Below are 23,044 nucleotides of genomic sequence, written 5' to 3'. Positions count from 1 at the left end.
ACTATAGGGAAAATCAACAAAACCAAAAGTTGATTCTTTAAAAAGATCAACAAAATTTGCAAACCTTTATCTAGACGGCCAAAAAAGAAAGAGAGAGAGAGAAAGAGAAGGCCAAAATTACAAAAATCAGAAATAAAGCAGAGGAATTATTACATTGTCATTATGGTTTTTTGTTGTGGTTAGATTTAGTTTCTTTCTCTTTCTTGTTTGCATTTTTGTCCTGCCAGTGGATTTTGTTCTTTCTTACAGATTTGTGGTAGCGATTATCATTTTTCAGATTCCAGGTGCAGCACTTCTTTGAGGATTTCTTGCAGGGCTGGTCATGTGGTGGTGAACTCCTGCCGTTTTTGTTTGTATGGAAAATACTCTATTTTCCCCCCATTTCTGAAGGATAGCTCTACTGGGTATAGTATTCTCGGCTGGCAGCTTTTTTCTTTCAGTATTTTTGAATATATCATCCCGTTTTCTTCTGACCTGTAGAGTTTCTGATGAGAAGTCTGCTGTTATTCTAACAGGGACTCCCTTATAGGTGACTTGATGCTTTTCTCTTGCTGTTTTTAGGATTCTCTCTCTGTCTTTCAGTTCTGCAAGTTTGACTGTAATGAGTCTTGGAGAGGACCTTTTTGGATTGGATCTGTTTGGGCATCTTTGAGCTTCCTGAATCTGAAGGTCCATGTCTCTCCCTATATCTGGGAAGTTTTCTTTTATTATTTCATTGAATATGTTTTTAATGCCTTTTCCTTTCTCCTTCCCTTCTGGAACATCCATGATTCAGTTGTTTTTGTGCTTAAGGTTGTCTGCTATCTCTCTTAGATTTTCTTCATTTTTTTTCCCCACCTGGGGTATTTCAAAAAAACTGTCTTCAAGATCAGAAATTCTTTCTTCTGCTTGCTCTAATCTGCTGCTTAAGCTCTTGGTTGTGTTTTTGATTGTGTTGAATGAGTCCTTCAGTTCCAGGAGTTCTGTTACATTCTTTTTTAAAGTATTAATCTCTCTGTAAATTTCCTCCTTCATATCCTAAATAGTTTTGCTCAGTTCATTGTGTTGTCACAGTCTTCTTGTGTTTCATTGAGTTTTCTTAAGACTGTTACTCCGAACTCCTTTTCACTCATTTCAAGGGTTTCCTGCTCTATGGGTCTACTTGAGAGTTATTGTGTTCCTTTAGTGGATTCATATTTTCTTGTTTTTTCTTATTTCTAGTATCTCTACATTGATGTCTGGTCATCTGATAGGGCAGTTGCTTCTTCTATTATTCTGGCATGAGCTTTGAGGAGAGAGAATTTCTGCTGTAGATGTGTTTATATTGACCATTTAGTAGGATGTTTTAGTATTGGTTCTGGGTATATACAGTAGTGTAGTCTCCATGTAGATAATTTCGGCCATATTCAATGTTGGAGTTGCACGTAAGTGCTTCTGTGGCCTAGGCACTGGGACACTTAGTGATCCCTTGCTGAGTTTATTGACACTCTTTCCCCAGATTCCACCAGTGACTCTCCTTTGTCAATGCAGTTGAGTAGTCTGTGGGCCTCCTGCATAGCAGAAGTGGCTGTTACTATGGCAGTAAGCCATCCTTGCAGCAGAAGTGGGTGTGGCAGTGGCTGTGGTGTACTACCCATATGGCAGTGGTGTCTACAGTAGTGGCAGGGGCTGCCAGCAGATGCTGAGGTCCCTGGGTGCGCTTCCTGCCTTCTGCCAGTCTGACAGAGGGCTGCCCATGGCTGCTTCTCTAACAGACTTCTAAGGGTCAAGAGATTTAATTTTTTTTTCACTTTTTTCATCAAATGACAAGTTCATTTTTATAAAATTAAGTAGGCCCTTATAGTGTTTTGTCTGGGGATTGATGTTTATTTTGTTGGTATTTCAAATGGAATATCAATCACATTTATTCATTTCTTTTAAGATATAGAATATACATTTCTGCTTCATCATTGCATTTACTTACTTTTATGTGTTCAATCACTTTTTATGTATCAAATTATCATTGGTTTTAATAACTGAAATTTTCCTTTCATATAAAGTATTGTTATCCCTGTTAGAATTGCATTTAGTAAAGCCAAATCTGAAAAACTTTAATAATAAAAAAGCCTATATTTTCTAAAAAGTAAAATAAATAACTTAAAAACTCAATTGATAGGTTAAACATCAAATTAGACAAAGATGAAAAAGAATAAGTGAACTGGAAAAGGATATCTGAGGAAATTAGCAGAATGTAGCACAGAGATATATAAAGATACATAATATGAAAGAGAAGATGACAGACAAGCTAGAATGTGAAGGTCCAAAATCTGTTTAAAGGAGGCCAGAAACGGTGGTGTAAAGAGCTCAGGGAAATCTCTCTTCCAGAAACAGATATCTTAAGCCACACAACATCAGCAAAGACAATCAGAGTCTCTGGAGATTGTTTAAAAGGCTTACAACAAATTGAGAAGCATTTATTCAACAAAAAGATATAGAAACTTGGTGGGAACCTTAGGAGGCTGTGGTGCTAATGCAAGAGGCTGCACTTCGCCCTCACAGCTCTGTCCTCCAGAAGCACCCTGGGCTTGGCTGCTGAGTTGTAGTTTCCATCCCCTGCAGCAGCCAGTATACATCCACAGATCTCATTTTTCACAGCTCACTCATTTCCTAACCCCCAACTCCCTCTGTGTAGGGAGAATCCAGCAGGGCACTTGGAGAAGGATACAGTCCCTCTTCCCTGCACACCTCTGTGTTGCAGGAGAAATGCTCCAGAGGGCTCCCAAAATTGATCTAAAATTTCAACGCAATACCTACCAAAATCCCAACTGGCTTTTTTACAGAAACTGACAAGTTGATCCTAAAATGTATGTGCAAATGCAAGAGACCTAGAGTAGCCAACACAATCTTGAAAAAGAAGAACTAAGTGGGATTCGCATTCTCTGACTTCAAAACTTACTACAAAGCTAAAGTAATCAAGACAGTGTTCTACTGACATAAAAACATACACAAGAGCATTTCAAGAAGTTCATGGAAAAATGGAATTAAAAGATAATACAAATCTCCTCATGAACTTTTGGAAGATTCCTCATAGGTCAACGGAATAAAATTGAGAGTCCTGAAATAAACTCTCATATTTATAGTCAATTAATTTTCAACATGAGTCCAATACAATTAATGAGGGAGAGAACACCTGACCCTACCCAGATATCTCAGAAACCAATTTGGCTTTGTCTTGAGAAAAAGTGATTTCCCTAACACTCCTTTCTCTTCTCCACCAAAGGAGGCACTTGGCAGAGACAAGAACTAAGAACAGCCTCCCCTAGATCCAGTTTTCTCACTGACATGGCCCCGCCAAACATAGAGACAAAGTTTTGTTTAATACTTCACACATTGAACAGTAAGCGTATTTACTGTGTTGAGAAATTTGAGCTCTTACTTGCAAAGCATAGAACAGGGTGTTTGGGAAGCACCTATTCCTGATAAAGGCAACTGAGCAGTAACTATCAGTGGTCAGTGGTCCTATCCTGGACAAACAAATGATGGGATCTATTGGACAAGGGTGATCTGCTCAAGACATACAGGTGGGTCCTGGGAATGAACTCACCCTGAGGAAAGAGAGACTGGAGTCCATAAACTGGGTCCAAGTCATTCTGAGCACTGCATCGAGTTTCACTCAGATGATCTTCCAAGGTCTTGTGCCTGAATTCCAACATTAGCACCAAAGAGTAGACATTAAAGGAGCTAAAATATGACAGCACAGGAACTGAAGACTAACACTGGAGATGGCATCATCACAGCAGGGGAGATAGTGTTAGCTTCATCTCAAGGAGAAAACACATGACTAGCAGGTCGGTCAGTCTGGGGACAACCTGGGGACTGGGACAGTGGCCTTGGCATAGACTGCAGCATGCACAATGATATGAGCCATTAACCTTGGCTAGACATCAGTGGGCACCAGCAGGAGCAGTCTACCAGCATAGCTGTCTTCTTTAGCACTCACAGACACCAGAGACTTAATATCCTGGTTGGGTTCTAAATCATTTTTGTGGGGAGGGTTCCAAAATTCAAATTTAGTTCCAGTGGATTAAAAATTCAGATGAGAAGAGGAACACTTTAAAAATCTCTTGGGCATTATTCAAATATGAAAGATTGCCTGTTTTTACTGTTATGAGTTATTCAGTATTTCCCAAAAGAGAGTTTCAGAGATGTTTTGAGCACTGGTAGCATCGTGTCTCCCCAGGAGGATATATAAGCTTTGGGTGCCTATTGGAAATCAGTCTTATTCTCATAATGACACCTCTTATGTAACTGATATGCAGAGTGAACTCTGGGTTCAGTCCTATCGTGTAAGGGAGAAAATTAGCAGCACAGTTCCTGGCACGTGGTAGGTGCTTGGTAAATGTAAGCTCCTGTCCTCTTCTTGGAGGGCCTACCAAAAGAAAAGGTAGAACTTTCTAGAAATGTTAACTGTTGCATTTTACTGAGGAAGGTCCAATAACATATGTGTGTATACTGTTCAGAAGAGGCCTCTTGCATAAGCGCTCCCACTTAGTTTCATGCTGGCCCGAGTGGATCCTGGGGCTCACGGGGCTTCATGACTGCTAATGAGTGGTGATGAAGACCTTTCAGGAGAAGGTTGGACTATAAAGTCCTCTTCTGCTTCCAAGTGGCTTCATAAGAAGCACACAAAGAGAGAACACTTTGAAAAGAGTGGATACAAATGAGAATCGTGTCTGCTTTGCAAGAGGAAAGTTTATTAGGAGATTGGGGGAACTGCAAGAAAGGCAGAAGAAGCAGAGAGAACGACAAACGCTTTGTAGAATCCCATTCACAGCTCAAACCTCTCAAATCATCAAAGCTCAGACCAACTACAAGAGGCAGGCCTGGGATGAAGAGGACTGGGTGGGCCTGGGCTCAGTCAGGCCGCAGTGCTGGGCTTTTGTTCTCTCCCAGACCACGATTTATGGTGATGCTTTGGGATGGGGTTTGGCTGATGGTTGTCAGAGAGGCAGAGCTGTTCCTTCGATGGTCTTTCTGTCTTCATGCAATCCTCCTGCTGGCTTTGGGAATCTAGCAGGGCCCACAGCGGGAGCGTGAACAGCAAGGGTTGGTGACACATGGTCCAATAGGCTTGTCACATGCATTGGTTGTGGCACAGGGGTTGCAGGGAAGCCTGGGACAGAGAATCGTTAGATCATCAGCATCAGAAAGGTAATTTTTTAAAAAGAAGTGGCTCAACCCAAGGAGACATGGGAACAAGAAGAACCCATTCTCTGATGTCTTAGGAAGCCAGGCCTGTTCAGAGCATTTCTACAAAGTTCAGAGGCAGTGGCAGAAAAGAGCAAAGAACATTTGAGAAGAATCCCAGCCTTCACTCTATCACCCTGGAGACAGGGGGAAGTCACTTCAACCCTCTAAGCCTCAGACTCCCCACCTATTAACTGGGATTGGTAATACCTGCCACCTGGAATTGTAAAACTTCCATAGATTTTGTTCACAAAAATACTGTGTTAACTAACAAGCACTGTACCCATTAGCGATGGAGTCATCTTCCCTTTTAATACTCAAAGCTCATGTATAAGATGGTTGTAATGATTCCCACTCTGCCTGTCTTGGATGATTCTAATAAGGATCAATGAAATAATGGATCTGAAAGAAAGATGATGATTGATCATCATCCTTTAGCAAATAAAGACTCACCAAAGGGGGAAACAGTCAATTCTCATGACTATTAGAATGAAAAATACTTTTAGCCCAAGTAATGTTAGCAGAAAACACCCCACACTTCCCACTGCTGTAATATAAAACTCTGGTCTCTACAGACATATCAGTATTTGGTCCGTGAAGTCCGTTTTATCTTTGGTAGAACTGTCCATATGCCTTGCAGAGGTGCCACCTGCCAGGTACTCACTTGCAGTCCTCGCTCTCCAGCAGGGTCCGGTACGTGTTGATCTCACACTCCAGCCGGGCCCGGACGTCCAGCAGCACCTGGTACTCCTGGTTCTGCCGCTCCAGGTCACAGCGGATCTCGGCCAGCTGCTCCTCCACGTTGGTGATCATGCACTGCAGCTGGGACAGCTGCGAGCTGTAGCGGGCCTCGCTCTCCGTCAGCGTGTTTTCCAGAGAGTCCCTCTGTGGTGGGAAACATAAAGAATGTCAGAGAGCTGCTCCTTGAAAGGGTTTCACCATGGGGTTCCAGAGTAACCACAAGCTTCAAGAGCTGGCCCAAAGGGCATCCCAGGGCCTCTGCTTCCCCGACATCACATTGCTCCCCAGCAGGTCTGCACAATACACACCAGGTTGTGCTGGGCCTGCAGCTCGATCTCCAGGGCGTTCACTGTGCGTCTCAGCTCAATGATCTCAGACTGGCAGGACTGCAGCTGCTCCGAGCTGGACACCACCTGCTTGTTCAGCTCCTCGGTCTGAAATACCCAAGGGGAGAAGACAGGATCAGACCCTGCCTCAAGGGTCCTGGGGGGTCTCGAGTCCCGAGTGGCCATGCACTTAGATGCCCACCTGCGTGGTGAACCATTCCTCCACTTCTCTGCGGTTGGTGTCCACCAGGGCCTCATACTGACACCTGGTCTCATTCAGCACCCGGTTCAGGTCCACGGTGGGGGCAGCGTCCACCTCCACGTTGAGGCGGTCTCCAATCTGGCAGCGCAGGGTGTTGACATCCTGATGGGAAGAGGGAAGGAATGAAACCACAGAAAGAAGTGTACAAATAAACTCTGACAGATGTGTTTGTGGTGAGAAGAGAATTGCACTGAAACTTAAGAAAAGTGAGTTGAAGCCCAGTTGATGTAAAACCAAGCTGTTACCTCTGGTGACTCAGGCCTCCTCTCTGAGCCTCTTTCCTCCTCTGCATAATAATGTTGCTGGATTAAATTATTGCAAATGTTTCTTCCCACTCCAGGATTCTACCATTTCTTTCTGATTTTCTCTTTGCTCAGTGATAAGTCTGGTGTGATAATTGGTTTACGACTGTTGCTATCTAAATATAGAGAAACCAGGTTTAACTCTTCCGTCTACTTCAGGTCTTCTACCTTCATATACTGTTAATTTCTTTCTCATGAAAACATCTAATGTTTGTGACATGCATCTGATTTCCTAGATCTAAATCAACCATTCATCCATCTGTCCATCATCCATTTATCCAGCTTGGGTTCTAGTTATCTAGGTGAAACAGAGTATAGAATGTTTGCTATCTTCTTCCAGTCTTGGTCTTTAATTTGGTGCCTATTCAGAAGATAATGAATCTTATCAAGCAGTAGAAAATATTTTAAAGATCTTTATGTGACTTTCTGGTCACACATCCGGTCCCAAATGGAAATAGGTCAGCTGACCACACTCCTTTATGTAAAAGAAGTAAGCTTGTGACTCATTCCCCAACAATCTCCCAAGTATGGTTTAAGCAACCAGCAAAATGTTGCATTAGCTCCAGGGTGCTTAGCAAATCGAGACCTACTTACCCTGCTCAGGGGAGTCATGGAGCTCTCAGTATTGGGAGTTGGGGGCTGGGACTCTTACCTGCTCATGGTTCTGCTTGAGGGACAGCAGTTCCTCCTTCAGGGACTCCACCTGGGCCTCCAGGTCCGACTTGCACAGGGTCAGCTCATCCAGGATCCTACGCAGGCTGTTGATGTCTGACTCCACCAGCTGCCGCAGGGACATCTCAGTCTCATACCTGCACATACAGCCAGAGGTCAAAAGGGGCCAAAGAAGAAAACTTTGTTTCCTGGGCTTTATTTGGCTGAGCTAGTCAAATTCATTATATTTTTAAGTATTTCGAATTTTTTTAAAGTTTTTTTTAAGGGAATAAATGTCTCTGTGCTGAGTGAGAAGACCTATTTCCTCCCTGATACCCAAAGAGAAGGCATTGTGGGATGCCTGTGTATAGTTTAATCTAAGATTAACTTCCTTTGTTCTAAGAATTGCATTCACAGTCACTATCAACTAAGCCCTGGCATCTTCGCCTTCTTCAGTGGGTCAGCGCACTTTGTGAGACTGCTACAGATTGTCTCACTGTCCTTTCCAACCACCCAAGAAGCAATCTAGAGTTGTGAGAGAAGCACTAAATTAGATTAGAGCTAGCTTTGCCATTAAATGGCTGTAGATAGATTCCTTAATCTCCCTGAGACTTGATTTTCTCATCTGTAAAATGAGGACTAAACAAACACTTCATAGAATTGGACTAAAGATGAAATTATATAGGTAAAATTATATTGTGAATTGTAAGTTCCCATAAAAATGCAAAGAATTCTCATGATTATAATGGTCATACCTAAAAATAGTGATTGAGTCTCTGAAAGAAATGGATTTTGTCTCCTTTTTTGTTGTTTAATAATTTCCTTTTGATGGACTGATCGATAGTGGCTAAACCATACTAAGAGACCCACGTGAAATTCACTTTCAAACTTGGTCCAGACATTGAGTAGAAATGGAGAGAGAGAGGGTGGTCTCCTACACTCCTTCAAACTAAAGTTAAAACACAGAATCTTGGCACTCGGTGTGGAGACTTTAACTGACATTTAATCTAACTCTAACCCAATGCAAGACTCTGCCCAGTACCATCCAGGAGCTTCTGCTTGCACACTTCAGGATAGGGAGTTCATCACTTTGCAATTCAACCTGTTCATTAGTAGACTGCTCTGATTGTTAGAAAAATCTTACTTGGTCCTGAAGTCATCTGCGGCCAACTTGGCATTGTCAATCTGCACCACCAGCCTGGCGTTCTCAGACTTGCTGCACAGAATCTGGGGGTAGGATTAATTGTGAAATTAGTTATTCTGAGAAGGAATGCCTTGTGCCTTAAAGTAAAAAGCTGTTTTCTTTCAGCCACATTTCTTCCAAATAGCTTTAAGGCCTTTCAGATTTTCAGTTTGGGAATAAAAGGATTAGTTCATAGAACTTATCATTTCAACACCAGAGCAATGAAGGAGAAATGTGCCCTTCATCATGAATTCTACTCTTCTTTGACTGCCTCTGGCTTCCTGCAGGAGCTGAGTTGCTGGGTACCCAGGTCTCAGGTAGGGTGACCAACTGTCCCAGTTTGCTCAGGACGGAGGGGAGGCTTAAACTGGAAAAGTCCCAGGAAAGCCGAGTTGGTTATCCTACTCTCACACCACCTTCGTTCCAACTCTGCTGACCTCTCTTCACTCTCCCTTCATATTACCCTCGTCCAAGCTACCGCACAAAGCTTCTGCCTCTACCCAGAATGCCTTTGGATGCCCTCACCCACCTAGTAAGACCCCTGGAGTCACCCACATTCTTTGTACTGTCCAGTAACATTCCTTGGGACTTTGCGGTGGTCATTTGCCTCCACATGTGTCTCCCCTATTAGATTTTGCGCTCCTGAAGGAAAGAGGCTGTCGTACTCAGTACCTGATCCCCCACACCAGCACTGTGTCCAGTACTCACCAACTGAGCGTGAATAAGTGAATTATATTCACATCACATCCCTTTCTGGCATTCACCTTGGCAGAAGTACAGAACAGTAGACAGCCAATTCCCTCCAAGGATCAAGGGTTTGTACAACTGGATATAAACTCCAGCTCACCCTTCAAACCCCACTTAGATATTGCCTCTTGTAGGGAGCTCTCCCTAGCCTACAAGGTATTAAGTCCCACTTTTTTGCAGACTCTTTACTTAACACCCACTTGGACTCCTGCATTTATGGCCCTGTGTTGTCACTTGTATACCTGCCTGCCCTAGCGGATGGCACTTGTGTCTGTGCATACTAGTGAGAGCTTTTGGCCCTCTGGCTTTGTCACAGACACTGTCTTTCACTACAGCTTTGGAAGACATTAGATATCTGAGGATTCGCCCTGGAAATCCCTAGCTCAGAGAAATAATTCAGGTGCATATTATTTTTTGTAAATGCTACAATGCTCTGAAAATAAGACCATGATATCATAATGAACAAAAGAATGTATCAAAACATCAGATTGTTCTCCATAATCATGTAAATTAAAATGTGTCAATTAAAATTTTTCATATTTTTAATTACAACAAAAAGAATCAGATATTCTGGTTTAGGGTAAGAAGCTACGACTTGTGACAATGTAAGATTGCTATGACTGATTTTGGTCTAATGCCTTACGCTATTGCCAGTCTGTGTCCTTGCCATGTGACGATTCCAAAATAGATTTTCTAAGACTACTTAATGTCATACCTAATCCAAGGAATTCTATGTTTTTATCACTCTCAACATAAGCTGTGAATAGCCTTAGATCCATTCAGAAGTTAGTATGTTAAATTTGGATGAATAGTTCATTAGACTGGCAGTGTGGTGCCCACCCCTCACCTTCTGCTGGAGCTCCTCCATGGTCCGGAAGTAGGACTGGTAGCTGGGGCACAACAAGGGCTCCTGCGGCTGGCAATACTCCCGGATGCGGCTCTCCAGCTCTCCGTTATCCCGCTCCAGCTGGCGCACCTTCTCCAGGTAGCTGGCCAGGCGGTCATTCAGGAACTGCATGGTCTCCTTCTCGCTGCCATTGAAGGAGCCCTCACAGAGCCAGTTGCAGTTGTCCACATTGGCGGGGATGTTGCAGGCCCCGGGCAGGGTGCAGCTGTGGCAGCTGGGGGCCACGCAGGGCCGGGAGCAGCAGCTGGTGCGGCAGCTCAGGTTGGGCAGGCAGCAGGTGTAGGGCATGGTGCTGGGAGGGAAAAGAGCTCTGAAGGTCAGTTTGAAAACCTGGTTCCTTCTCTCTGGTGTAAGCCCTGGTCCTCTCCAGGGCTTTATATTCTGTCAGTAGTGGGTGTGGCGATCATGTAAAGCATCACTCCCTTTTACCATCTCTACCAATTTTTTCTTTTGTTATTTCGCCACCTCACGCGAGTCCTTTACCTCGTAAAGAGTTTTTACTCTGGCTTCTTGCTAAGTCAGGACTCCTTAGCAATCACGCTGGTTGGTTAAGTGACAGCTTCATGCTTTGGCTTCAAAGTGACCAGTCTTGTCAACAGCAGCCTTTATGCATGGGGCATTTAGCTACAGTGACAGCTGTGCCCTGTCCTCCAAAGTTGGGGGCCTTCTGTGCCTCTTCCTCCTAAGTGAGGAGAGGCCTGTGACTCATTTACCTCATACTCGTTTAGGACTCTGAAAAAAAAAAAAAAGTCTATGGAAGCCCATCGGGAAACTTGTGGTAGGGAATCCTGGAAGCTAAGATCGGAAAGGACTCCCAAGGCCACGCAGTTCAATTTCCCTTCGCCTCCAGGCACTTCCCTCCGGGCAGTTGGAGGCAACTCTACCCTCTCCCTGTGGGGCTGTAGGAAGGCCTCCCCTCATCATTTCTGCTATTACTCAGTGTGCACAAAAACATTAAGAGAGCTAACATTTTTGAAGCACCTACTATGCGTGAAGCACTCTTCTATGCACCTAAACACAGTGTGACTGTTACGGGTGATGGTTTCTGCTTGCTGAGTACCCACTGTGCACCAGGCACTGTACGAGGCTCCTCACAGGCATTGTCTCCTTCAATCCCCACAAAACCCTGCAAGAGTTTGTGGATGAGGACATCGTGCCACTGGGAGGTTGCCCAAGGTCACGGAGCTCCTCTGTGACCATAGGATCCTATGTGTTGGACCCAGATCTCCCTAATTCCAGTGGCCACACTCTCTCCATTACCCTACACTGTTTCTCTTTTCCAGGTTCCCACCACTGAGATACAATAATGCAGGCCTGGATTGAGCTCAGTGGAACTCAATCAGTGCTAGACAACATCCTCTCCTAAATTAGACTGTTCTCTGTCAAAGAACTAAACATCATTTCTATTCTAATGGAAGGAAATTTACTAAGTGAGAACACATAAAACCCACTAGAAGTTTGAAAAAAACAAACCCTCAGTTGATCTGATGTAGAAATACCCAAGCCGCGTTCTCCAAAGGACATGACCCTGCAAAGCCATCACATCATCAAGTGCTTAAATGGCATCTCATGACCATCAGTACATTTCAGCAAACAAATGTTCTGCCCTCGAGTTATTGCAAATGGAGCTATGAACTATGAGTATTTTATGTTTAATGTCAGTGCTCAAAATATAAAAGATACTCCTCAAAGTTGTCCTTTTTGGAAGCCACATGCTAATATTCCTGCTGTACAGCCATTGCTCAGATCACCCTCTTTTCAAACTTGCCCTCACAGCCTGGGGCACATTCTTTTGGTTATCCTCATCAAAAGCAAATCTTCATCTTCTAAGGGTGTGCTTATTTTTGGAACCAGGCAGATGTCATTTGGAACCAAGTCTAGTGAGTAGGGTGAACAACCAAGCTGAGTAGCATCTTCTTTAATGGGTCAAAAACAAGTTGTAATTATTGCAAAATAATAATATGCATTTTCTTGAGTGATTCTGAAAGTCATTTCCAAGGAGAAGCTTCAAATACAAGGGTACTTCAAAAAGTTCATGGAAAAATTGAATTGAAAGACAATACAAATCCTTCCATGAACTTTTTGAAGACACCCTGTATGCTTTTGTAAAGGAAAGCAGATTTGGAGCAAATGTGTGGTCTCTCAGAGCAAATGCATTGAAGGCAACAACAGCCTCCTCCACGTTCACAATTCACAACTCTCTGCCCTCTTGCCTGAATCTCTGCCTTTAAGGGTGGAGAGGGAGGGAGGTTGGGAATAATTGGGTGGGGGACACGGGGTATAAATGCAATCTGTGGTGATGGGCATGCTGCCAGTATGGATCTGGTCTTCACATCTTGGGCGCGAGGGGTGACAATCAGCTTTGTATCTCATGAATATTCATAACCAATTTTTAAAAGTTTATACAAATGAAAAAAAAATGATCCCACCGTCAGTGACGTGGAATGGGTGTGTTGGTTTAAAATCAGCACCAAAATTATTAAAGCCCTATTAGATGAGATCAAGTGACATAAAGCAAATAGCTGGATTCATTAACTTTTCTATAATTACCTCCCTCCCTTCTCCTCTTCTTCAATGCCTCAAGTTTCAAAAGAGAAAAATCTAAACAATAGCACTTTTTAAAGAATAGGAAAGGTGTAGTGTGTTGTAGACTAGTAAATATGTGCATGGGGATCTGTAGAACCATTGCTGTAGCTTCTGCCTTGGTCAGAATAAAATAATCCAGAGGTAAGTATCCTTGCATTTTCAAAAGTAGAGAGCAGAGTTTAGAAAACATGACTATTCCCACATCTTGAGCAGAACTAACCATGATTGCCACATAGCAACATGGCCATTAGATAATAATGGTTGAGAATAATAATGGGTCTATTGAGAAAAGAACCAAGTTTCAGCCAGCTTTCCAGGAATTCTGGAAGACAAATGCTTTTTATTTATTCCACTTACTGTGTGCTGTGAATTATTACTTTTACATAAGTGATGATATTGTCTCTGGTCAATGACTCTGCAATAAACATGATGAGCAAATTAAATCCTAACAAAGGATTTACACCTGCCTGTGTAATTGTGGCAGACGCCGTAGATGCGGCTTCTGGTGTCAAAATGTGAGCAAATTGCAACTGAGGTATCAGGATACTATTTATTATGGAAGCCAAGGCTATTTCCCTGGGAGAGTTCACAAGCAAACTCACCAGTGGAATTTAACCATGGAGTGGAGTCAGGGCAGGTCTGCTGCTGAGGCCACCCTCCCTGTGGCAGGACGTTAAAGGTATTGGAGGCCTCCCTCCTCCTTCCCCAAACCATCTTCCTTGATGGCCAAGTCCAGGTGCTTGAAATTCTCGTCATGAGAAATGTGAAATATATTCTTTCAGAGATGCCAAGTAACAAACATATTGGGCCACTTACAGACTAATTACATTTTAATGTATACAACTGGCAAGGAGCAGTATCACTGGATGCACACAGAGCAACAAGACTGACTTATGTCAAAGAGGGATCCCAGAGGAGAGCTAGAAAAGCAGAAACACTGTCCAACATGAGCACCAGCCCACCGTGCTGGGCCAGCCCCAGTTAGAGTTTCCTGTAAGAACAGCATAGAGGGCTTCCACAGGCTGTTCCATAAAAGTGACTTGCCAATTTATCAATCCGCCAGCCTCACTACATTGAGGAAAGAAATTGTGGTGGTAACCCAGGAACTAAGCCAACAGGGTTGGCTCTGCTCCACAGGGTTTCTGATTAGGGACAAGCAGGAGAGGATCTGGAGAATGAGTCAGTTCAGTGGTAAGATGGGCTGAGCAAAGACAGATACAAACACCTCAACACAGGATTCAAGGGCTAGTTCCACAAACCCTCTCCAGAGCCACCATTGTTTCTCTTATACTCAGCCCTGGACTCCCAATGGGAATGGGGCTTGGGGGGTCTTCAGGGACCAAGCCAAGTCGGGAAAATGCAAAGTTCATCCATGCCATGTTTTTAACTCTACACAGTCTAGAATAGTGTAGATCACGAAGTAACCCAGGACAATGCAGCCTAATGGTGCTAGTCTTCCTGGGAAGGCTGGACTCAGGAGACACTCAGAAAAGGAATGAAACCTGTTTATAAGGACTTCTCTGTAGATCAGGGGAAAGAGCAGATGCTAAGACATGTTCAAAAGTTCATAGAATATAAAGCAGAGTAAGCTTCGTGTTTAGTGTGACTGGTTGTGTCAAATTTTTATATTAAGCCCTCTTTCAAGTTGGTGATTTGAGAAAGATGTGAAAGAGCCACTGAAATGTGGCTTCTTCCCCCAGCATCCCACAGACCTTGTTCTCTTTATAGTCACCAGTGGTCTCCCCATTGCTATATCCGGCAGATTTGTCTGATTCTCATCTTACCTGATCTGGATGCTCTTGACCACACCCTCATTGAAACTCTGACTTCTTTTGACTTCTGTGTCACTTCAACTGCATGTCCATTTCCCTCTCCAAATGCTTATAACCAGATGCCATCTCTATCCTTAGAGGCCTGGCAAAACCAGGGATGAACCTTATGTCAAGGACTTTGGAGAGCTCCAGGTCAGCCCTGCCATTTCCACCAGTGGTCCCCAAGGTTCTCCTATACTCTACCACCTTCCCTTTGACAGTCTTAGTAACTCCTGTGGCTTTAACTACCATTTTCATTTAGGTAACTCTCTGACATCTGTCTCAAATCCGGTAATTCATTTCCAGCTCTCTCCTATGTATATCCACTGTTGTCTCATTTTCTCAGCCTCAAAAACTTCAGACCTATAGTATGTGTTTGTAATGGTTAATTTTATGCGTTAACTTGACTGGGCTAAAAAGTGCCCAGATAGCTGGTAGATCATTATTTCTGGATGTGTCTGTGATGGTGTTTCTGGAAGATGTTAGCAATTGAATTAGTAGACTGAGTAAAGAAGATCTGCCCTTACCAATGTGGATGGGCTTCATCCAATCTGTTGAGGGCTTGAATAGAACAAAAAGGTGGAGGAAGGACAAATTCTCTCTCTCTCTTATTAAGCTGGAACATCCATATTCTCCTGCCCTCTGACATAGATGCTCCTGGTTCTTGGGCCTTCAGATCTGGGCCAGGACTTATATCATCATCCTTCCTGGCTCTTGGGCCTTTGGGCTTGGATTAGAACTATACCACCAGATTTCCTGGGCCTTCAGATCGTCTGACATCTCAGCCTCCATAATCACATGAGCCAATCCCTCATGATAAATGTCTTCCTATGCATCTCTGTCTATCTATATAGGTATAGGTATAGGTATAGGTATAGGTACAGATAGATCACCTTTTGGTTCTCTGGAGAACCCTATTACAGTGTTCAACCAGTACTAGTTTCTTCCTTCTCTTTTCATTATTTCTCTACCTCCAATCAGCTGCCATATCCCAGGCCATGCCTCTAAAGTCCGCCCCTCCTCTGCCCATCCATCTCAGTCCTTGTCTCTCACCAGTATCCGAATTGATCTTCTTTCTATTTCATCCACTTTCACCAACTTCTAGGACCCACCATGACGCAGTCTATACTCAGATGCCAGATATACCATATGGCAACCTTCCTTACAAGAAAATCTCATGGATAACCATTCAAAGCAGTGTCAGATAAGTCCCACCTAATTACCTTGCATTTTCATCTTTCACTACCACATTTATCCTCTCTTCCAGGCTAGGAATCGGCTTTGGTCTCTAATTATATCTCCTGATTCCATATTTTCTTGCCAGGCAAAGTTCATGCTTAGAAAAACTTACCCTCTTCTCAGATCTGCAATCACTTGTCAGTCCAAACATGTCCCACCAAAGTTTATTTTAGAATTATGCTAATATTATACAGTAATAGTTGATTGAAGTTGAAACTATGGGAAGTAAATAAGGTTTTAATCACCTTTTCATGAGTTCCCATCAGTTACTCTTCCCTGTTTATTCCCCTTACAGTATCCCATGGTCTACACTAGACTTTAATTAGATGATGATATTGCCCCTGTTGAAGGGCCTGCAATCAACAAGACAGGCAGGCAAGATGTATATGAACAGAACATTTGGGTTTTCAAAGCCTGGTCGAGTGTTACCTCCTTGGAGCCTCTTCTGATCACTCTCTCACAGCTCTAAAATTTGTAGTTCTTTATCGACTCCTTTCTTGAGCCACGTTGGTGTTGGTCTATGATAGCTGTTACTTTGTCTATCCACTCTAGACTGTAAACATACCATGTGTCGGGACTGAGGCTCATTTATTTATGTTTCTCAATGCCTCACACAGTACCTGGCACACACAATAGATTAATTTCGGTTATCAATCAGATAAAGTTAACTTGAATGCGTAATTGATATTGTGGCCCATATACTTGAGAGCTTTAAAAATTCAGATATGAGGCAAGTGGGGATGCAGTAGAATTAACATTTGTTGGGGGATATTGAGTGAACACTGGCCTTTCTTGGAATTACAGAAAATGAAAGGATAAAGAGATTACGGATTATGGTTTACTATAAAGACAATTATAGCTATAAGCAAAAATCTAGAGGAAAGAATAAACTTGAGGGGAAAGGTTAGGAGAGAGGGTTATCTGCATTTAAAGAGTCTTTTTAGAGGACAACGTGTTAGATATAACAAGTGGGTAACAAGATGAACCAGTTTGGCCAAGATCATTTTAGTCCAATTAAACATGATGTAATGGCCTGATATCAAAGGAGACTGTCCTATGGGCAACCAAAAACCTGGAACTTGAACTGAGATGACAGCAAGATTTGAGAGTCATCAGCATAGAGGTGCTAGTTCTCCAGAAAGAAAAACAAACAGCTGAGGATCTAGGTGTCTCCTTCACTTGGGACAAAAAAGAGAAGACAGCTAATCAGAAAGCAGTGAACCGGTAATCAGAGATATTACAAGAGAACCCAGAGTGTGCAGGGTTATGGAACCAATGAAGGTGCATTTCGAGGGAGGAGCAGGTGGCCACATTGACAGAGCAGGTGCAATAGAGAGGTCAAGAGGAGAGTGTCGCTGCTGTCTGAGCAGTTTCCATAGAAGCTGTTCTTCAGGCAGTTAGCAGAAAGGGACACGGAAAATTCCAGTCTTGTGAGGGTGACAATGGGAGCTAGCAGTGAGGTTTAGAGAAGATTCTTGGAATTGCCAAGGTCCCTGCAGCCAAGGCAACACAGGGGTGGGTGTTGAAGCCTACATTTTCTGCACAACCTACCCCTGGTGGGAGCCTCCCAGAAGAATATTCTCCCTCTCTCTCCATCAGTGTTTCCAGTAGTGCATAATGGCTGGGGTCATTTAATCCATTTTATCCTCCTAAGGAAGGGGTATTTTTATGAAACAGCCATGACTTACAATGCATGAATATGAAAAAGAAACACATTTACTATGCCAGAGAAATAAAGTTTATTGGGAAGTAAATGAAGTAGCTTCCTTGCATTCCAGAGAATACCAAAGAAGGAAGGAAAGCAGGAAATGCAATATGAACAGGAAACACCCTACAGTAATAACTGGAGCTCAGATTACAGGGAGCTGAGCATCTTCAGAAACAAAGAGGCTCAGCCCTGAACACAAAGGAGCTTCCCAGACATTAGAAGTCAATGATGTGTGGCTTTGCTTGATGGGTCTGGAAACCATTTCAGTGTCTAGAAATACTAGTTGAGATGACAGATTTCTTAAGGCAACTGAGCTCTGGCAAAAGCAGGATCTTTCCTATGCTTGATCTAAATGGCTTTATTGCATCTTCAAAGAGGATTTAAGTTCTTCAATTGCAACACTTCTGACAGCTGCCACAAGTTCCACAGGAATTGCCACTAGCGTTGGTGGTGGCACATGGATTGCAGGGGAGCCTGCAGGGACACAGAGGTTTAGAAAGGATTAGGGAGGGGAGTAGAGAGAGCCCTAGGGCACACGTGGTGCCTTGTGCTTGATAAGACAGCCTATGAATTCTCAGTGGTTGGATTTAATTGGGATCAAATTTTAATTGTTAACAAATCCTTCTCCCTCTCCCAGAATGCCATGTGCAGAGGTGAAATATTGTCCTTTTGAAAAATTTTATCTCACGCTCTTGAATTCTCATGAACCTGAACACAGTCGGCCTTACCCAACAGTTACTGCTGTGACTGGCAATCTCCCTACTGCCACCCACATTGTTAGCCCCCTGAGGCAGGTACTGTTCCTGTCACCTTTGTTCCTCCACATTTGCTTTATTATCACAGATTGCTAGGCACATAGTAGTCACACAATTAATGATTGTTGTTTGGTGAGTTGAAAATATGGCCACCGTGTGTGTCCACATTGTCCTATAGTCCCACCACACACATTTTTCCCAGAAATCCTTTGCTCCATACTCACTTGCAGTCCTCGCTCTCCAGCAGGGTCCGGTACGTGTTGATCTCACACTCCAGCCGGGCCCGGACGTCCAGCAGCACCTGGTACTCCTGGTTCTGCCGCTCCAGGTCACAGCGGATCTCGGCCAGCTGCTCCTCCACATTGGTGATCATGCACTGCAGCTGGGACAGCTGTGAGCTATAGCGGGCCTCGCTCTCCGTCAGCGTGTTTTCCAGAGAGTCCCTCTGTGGTGGGAAAGATAAAGAATGTCAGAGAGCTGCTCCTTGAAAGGGGTTTACCATGGGGTTCCAGAGTAACCACAAGCTTCAAGAGCTGAGGACAGCGTGTGGCCCAAAGGGCATCCCAGGGCCTCTGCTTCCCCGACATCACATTGCTCCCCAGCAGGTCTGCACAATACACACCAGGTTGTGCTGGGCCTGCAGCTCGATCTCCAGGGCGTTCACTGTGCGTCTCAGCTCAATGATCTCGGCCTGGCAGGACTGCAGCTGCTCTGAGCTGGACACCACCTGCTTGTTCAGCTCCTCGGTCTGAAATACCCAAGGGGAGAAGACAGGATCAGACCCTGCCTCAAGGGCCCTGGGGGTGTCGGGTCCTGAGTGGCCATGCACTTAGATGCCCACCTGCGTGGTGAACCATTCCTCCACTTCTCTGCGGTTGGTGTCCACCAGGGCCTCATACTGACACCTGGTCTCATTCAGCACCCGGTTCAGGTCCACGGTGGGGGCAGCGTCCACCTCCACGTTGAGGCGGTCTCCAATCTGGCAGCGCAGGGTGTTGACTTCCTGATGGGAAGAGGGAAGGAATGAACCCACAGAATATTTCCCTGTGGTAGAAAAGTGAGGACAATCTTGCCAAAAAAAAAAAAAAAAAAGTTCCCTAAAAGGAATATTCTGACCGTTCCCAAGGAGTGACACATATATTATGTAGAAATAAACTCAAACAGGGATAACATCAGTTCTTTTCCCAAAAAAAAAAAAAAAAAACCTGAAACAACCTTGTATTTCCTATAGACTAAGTTCATGTTCCTTAGCATGTGCAAGACCATCATATCCCATCCTATCCCTGTAGGTACTCCACTCCCAGCCATTCTCAAATATACCCTTTTCTACCATTTCTGTGTCTTCGCTCAGCCTCTTCCCTGATTGGAACACCCAAGTACTGCAATGCTCCTCCTTGCACCTGAGAAAAGTTCCCTGTCTCCTCTCAGGCAGACCGTGTTATTCTCAGAGCATGCTGTTCCTGCAGCTCGTATGGTGCTTATTTCACTCTGCCTTATATTATATCACTGTTGACATAGCCGTCTCTCCACAGCGAACTGTGAGCATCTTGGAGAGAGGGACCATGTCTTATTCCTCTTTTTTCCTCCACTTGCACCACCAAACTCAGGAGGTAACACTGACCAGCAGAGAGCAGGAATGGATGTCCTTCCTTAGCACTTCCAACACCTGCCCAACCCTCTCCCAGCTGCTTGAGATTAGCAGCCCCCTTCACTCTTCAGTATGGAAATAGCATCGTCATTCTCTGAGCTAACTTCAAGTTCTTCAGAAAGAGTCTCAGGCCAAGGAGCCTGACAGTAATTGCTTTCTGGTTCCTAATGCTAAAAGCTTAGCTCTGAAGTCTGTTTTGTTTTGTTTTGTTTTGTTTTGTTTTGTTTTGTTTTGTTTTGTTTTGTTTTGTTTTGTTTTGTTTTGTTTTCTATTTTCTTCTTACCTCCTCATGGGTCTGCTTGAGGGACAGCAGCTCCTCCCTCAGGGACTCCACCTGGGCCTCCAGGTCCGACTTGCACAGGGTCAGCTCGTCCAGGATCCTGCGCAGACTGTTGATATCTGACTCTACCAGCTGCCGCAGGGACATCTCGGTCTCATACCTGCACACACAGATCAGAGTGGAAAGATGAGCCAGGAAAGAAGTCCTCCTTCCTCTCCTATATATGGCTTGGATAGGATTGCCTGGATCTTTTTGAACTTACAGTTTTCTGGTCTCTTCCATATGTTTCCCTCCAGCTATGCGTGAACAGGCTAGAGAGGTCCCCTGACTCACCCAACACCACAAGGCACGCACGGGAACTCATGAAATGTCTCTCACTCTGCTCTTAATTTTGTTGGAATCAATCCATTCCCAAAGAACGATTAATTTCAATCTCTGAATTTGGGGGTTTAAGAAACCCTTCCAGAAAGACTAATATAGACAGAAGAGCAGGCAACACATGAGTCTGGATCCTGCTTTGATACTGATTTTACATAACCAGCCTTAAAAGTAGAAATAAAAAGGGAGAAATGGCTTTCTCTTCCCTTCCAGGCAACATTAGGCCCCCAGGGCCAGGAAAGAGCCACAGGGGCCTTGGAGGTCATCGGGCCCAAAAGGCTCAACATACTTGGTTCTGAAGTCATCAGAGGCCAGCTTGGCATTGTCGATCTGCACCACCAGTCTGGAGTTCTCAGACTTGGCACACAGAATCTGAAAACAAAATGTTCTACTGTGAGATCCACTTGAACTTGAGAATGTCTTACTGTTTAAAGAGAGCCAGCTCTGCTGGGTCCCCTCACCTTCTGCTGGAGCTCCTCCATGGTCCGGAAGTAGGACTGGTAGCTGGGGCACAACAAGGGCTCCTGCGGCTGGCAATACTCCCGGATGCGGCTCTCCAGCTCTCCGTTATCCCGCTCCAGCTGGCGCACCTTCTCCAGGTAGCTGGCCAGGCGGTCATTCAGGAACTGCATGGTCTCCTTCTCGCTGCCATTGAAGGAGCCCTCACAGAGCCAGTTGCAGTTGTCCACATTGGCGGGGATGTTGCAGGCCCCGGGCAGGGTGCAGCTGTGGCAGCTGGGGGCCACGCAGGGCCGGGAGCAGCAGCTGGTGCGGCAGCTCAGGTTGGGCAGGCAGCAGTCGTAGGGCATGGTGTTGGGAGAGGTGATGGAAGAGCAGGTAAGCTGCTGAAAGTGGATGTGTGTGAAGTTTGAGTGTCTCCTTCCTCCATGGTCCTTTTATACCCTTAATTGTGGGTGGGGACTTGGCATTCAGCCTAGTTCCCTTTCCTAATGTTTCAGCTAATTTTTCTCCAAAGTACGCTAGTTAGATGCTTCCAAAGAGTCTCCCCTCATCCCATAAAATTGTTCCATTCAGCTTGTGTCACACGAGGTTCTTCCTGGGTGCTAGTGGTTGGTGAAATCAGAGTTCATCAGATGGCTTCAAAGGAGGCAGAATCATGACAACCCCAAAGGATCTCCCCATTACTCACAGGGGATGACAGGCAGGGGGCGGAGCTATTTGAGAGTCAGGGACTCCTCACCCATGAGGTGCTCTGTGGAAAGAGCTTTGGGCGCACACTCTTCCAGGTGACCACCTCCTCCCAGGTCATCCCGTGTTTGCTGAGTGTTCACTTCAACTAGTCCTTAGGGTAGAAACTTGCCCTGTATCAACTATGAGGATCCTGAGCCTTTCCATTGGTTGGGGCTTAGAGAATTTGCCAATAATGTGGAGAGATTGCAAACAATAGTGTGTTCATGTTTGGGAAATGAGGGAGTTAAATGGAAACTGAATGGATGGATGGAAAGGGCAGTAAAGAGATTGAGAAACTATGGTCCACAAGCCACGTTCTGCCTGCTGCATTTTTGGGAAAAGAAAGTTTTAAAAGAACACAGCCATGCCTATTGCTTTAGTTATTGTCTATGGCTGCTTTTGTGCTAATGCAGCGGAGGTGAGTAGTTGCAACTGAGATCACAAGGCCAGCAAAGCCTAAAATATTTACCATCTGGTCCTTTACAGAAAAAGTTTGCCAACCCACACGGAAGCAACAGTCTCTCTAAAGATGAGAAAGAGAAGAAATATCTAAAAGGAAAAATGTGCTGAGCATAGTCCAGAAGAGTGAGATCTTGGGTGATCGTGTCGAAGTATAAATATGAAGCAGGATACCCCAGACTCACCCCAGAAAGGTAAATCACAATGAGGTGCTCAGATCTATCTTCGTATCCGTGGGGATTTCATCTCAAAGTCTCTAGAAATTTCTCTCACCTTATCCTTAGACTTACTCCTCTTTCTGAGAGGATTAGCACCCCTAAAGGAATGACTACACCAACCCGAGATCCTATCAGGACAAGTTGCAGCGTACATGAGAGCATAGCTTTTCTCTGTTGTCCCTGAGAGGGGGACACTGTCTCTGGTCATTGTACTCCTCTCTGTCACTTCCAGGATCCAGTAACCTTCTGACTTTTCCATTCCCTAGGGAGTCTTCTTATTGCCCAACAATGAATATTAACAGAGTAGGCTTCCCCACCTGACCTATGTCACTCTATCTGTCCTTTGTTCTCCATAAAAATGAAGTCACGTTTCAGAAAGAAGTCCCCGAAAAGTATTTGTGGAACATGTTATCAGTCATTTAAAGAAGAATGTGTCTGGATTTCAAA

At 44.3% G+C, this 23,044-nt stretch overlaps 2 protein-coding genes across 2 annotated transcripts; both read right to left on the bottom strand.

Annotated features, from left to right (window-relative positions):
• Window positions 1-5,028: 5,028 nt before the first annotated feature.
• LOC134386971 (keratin, type I cuticular Ha3-I-like) lies at window positions 5,029-10,615 on the bottom strand. Its single transcript, XM_063109129.1, has 7 exons — window positions 10,265-10,615; window positions 8,632-8,714; window positions 7,489-7,645; window positions 6,475-6,636; window positions 6,255-6,380; window positions 5,870-6,090; window positions 5,029-5,131 (listed from the first exon to the last, which is right to left on the bottom strand). Exons 1-7 carry the CDS (start codon window positions 10,610-10,612, stop codon window positions 5,029-5,031), a joined length of 1,200 nt encoding a protein of 399 aa, XP_062965199.1. The 5' UTR covers window positions 10,613-10,615.
• Window positions 10,616-18,057: 7,442 nt separating this feature from the next.
• LOC134386877 (keratin, type I cuticular Ha4) lies at window positions 18,058-21,553 on the bottom strand. The gene is made up of 7 exons (XM_063109010.1): window positions 21,191-21,553; window positions 21,019-21,101; window positions 20,355-20,511; window positions 19,265-19,426; window positions 19,046-19,171; window positions 18,648-18,868; window positions 18,058-18,142 (listed from the first exon to the last, which is right to left on the bottom strand). The coding sequence occupies exons 1-7, from the start codon at window positions 21,536-21,538 to the stop codon at window positions 18,058-18,060; spliced, it is 1,182 nt and encodes a 393-aa protein (XP_062965080.1). The 5' UTR covers window positions 21,539-21,553.
• Window positions 21,554-23,044: the final 1,491 nt, after the last annotated feature.

The sequence above is a fragment of the Cynocephalus volans genome, chromosome 10 (genome assembly GCF_027409185.1).
Source record: "Cynocephalus volans isolate mCynVol1 chromosome 10, mCynVol1.pri, whole genome shotgun sequence".
In the NCBI taxonomy this organism is placed as follows: domain Eukaryota; kingdom Metazoa; phylum Chordata; class Mammalia; order Dermoptera; family Cynocephalidae; genus Cynocephalus; species Cynocephalus volans.
Note: the sequence above shows the minus strand (reverse complement) of the source record. Positions and strands in the feature narration are given on the sequence as shown.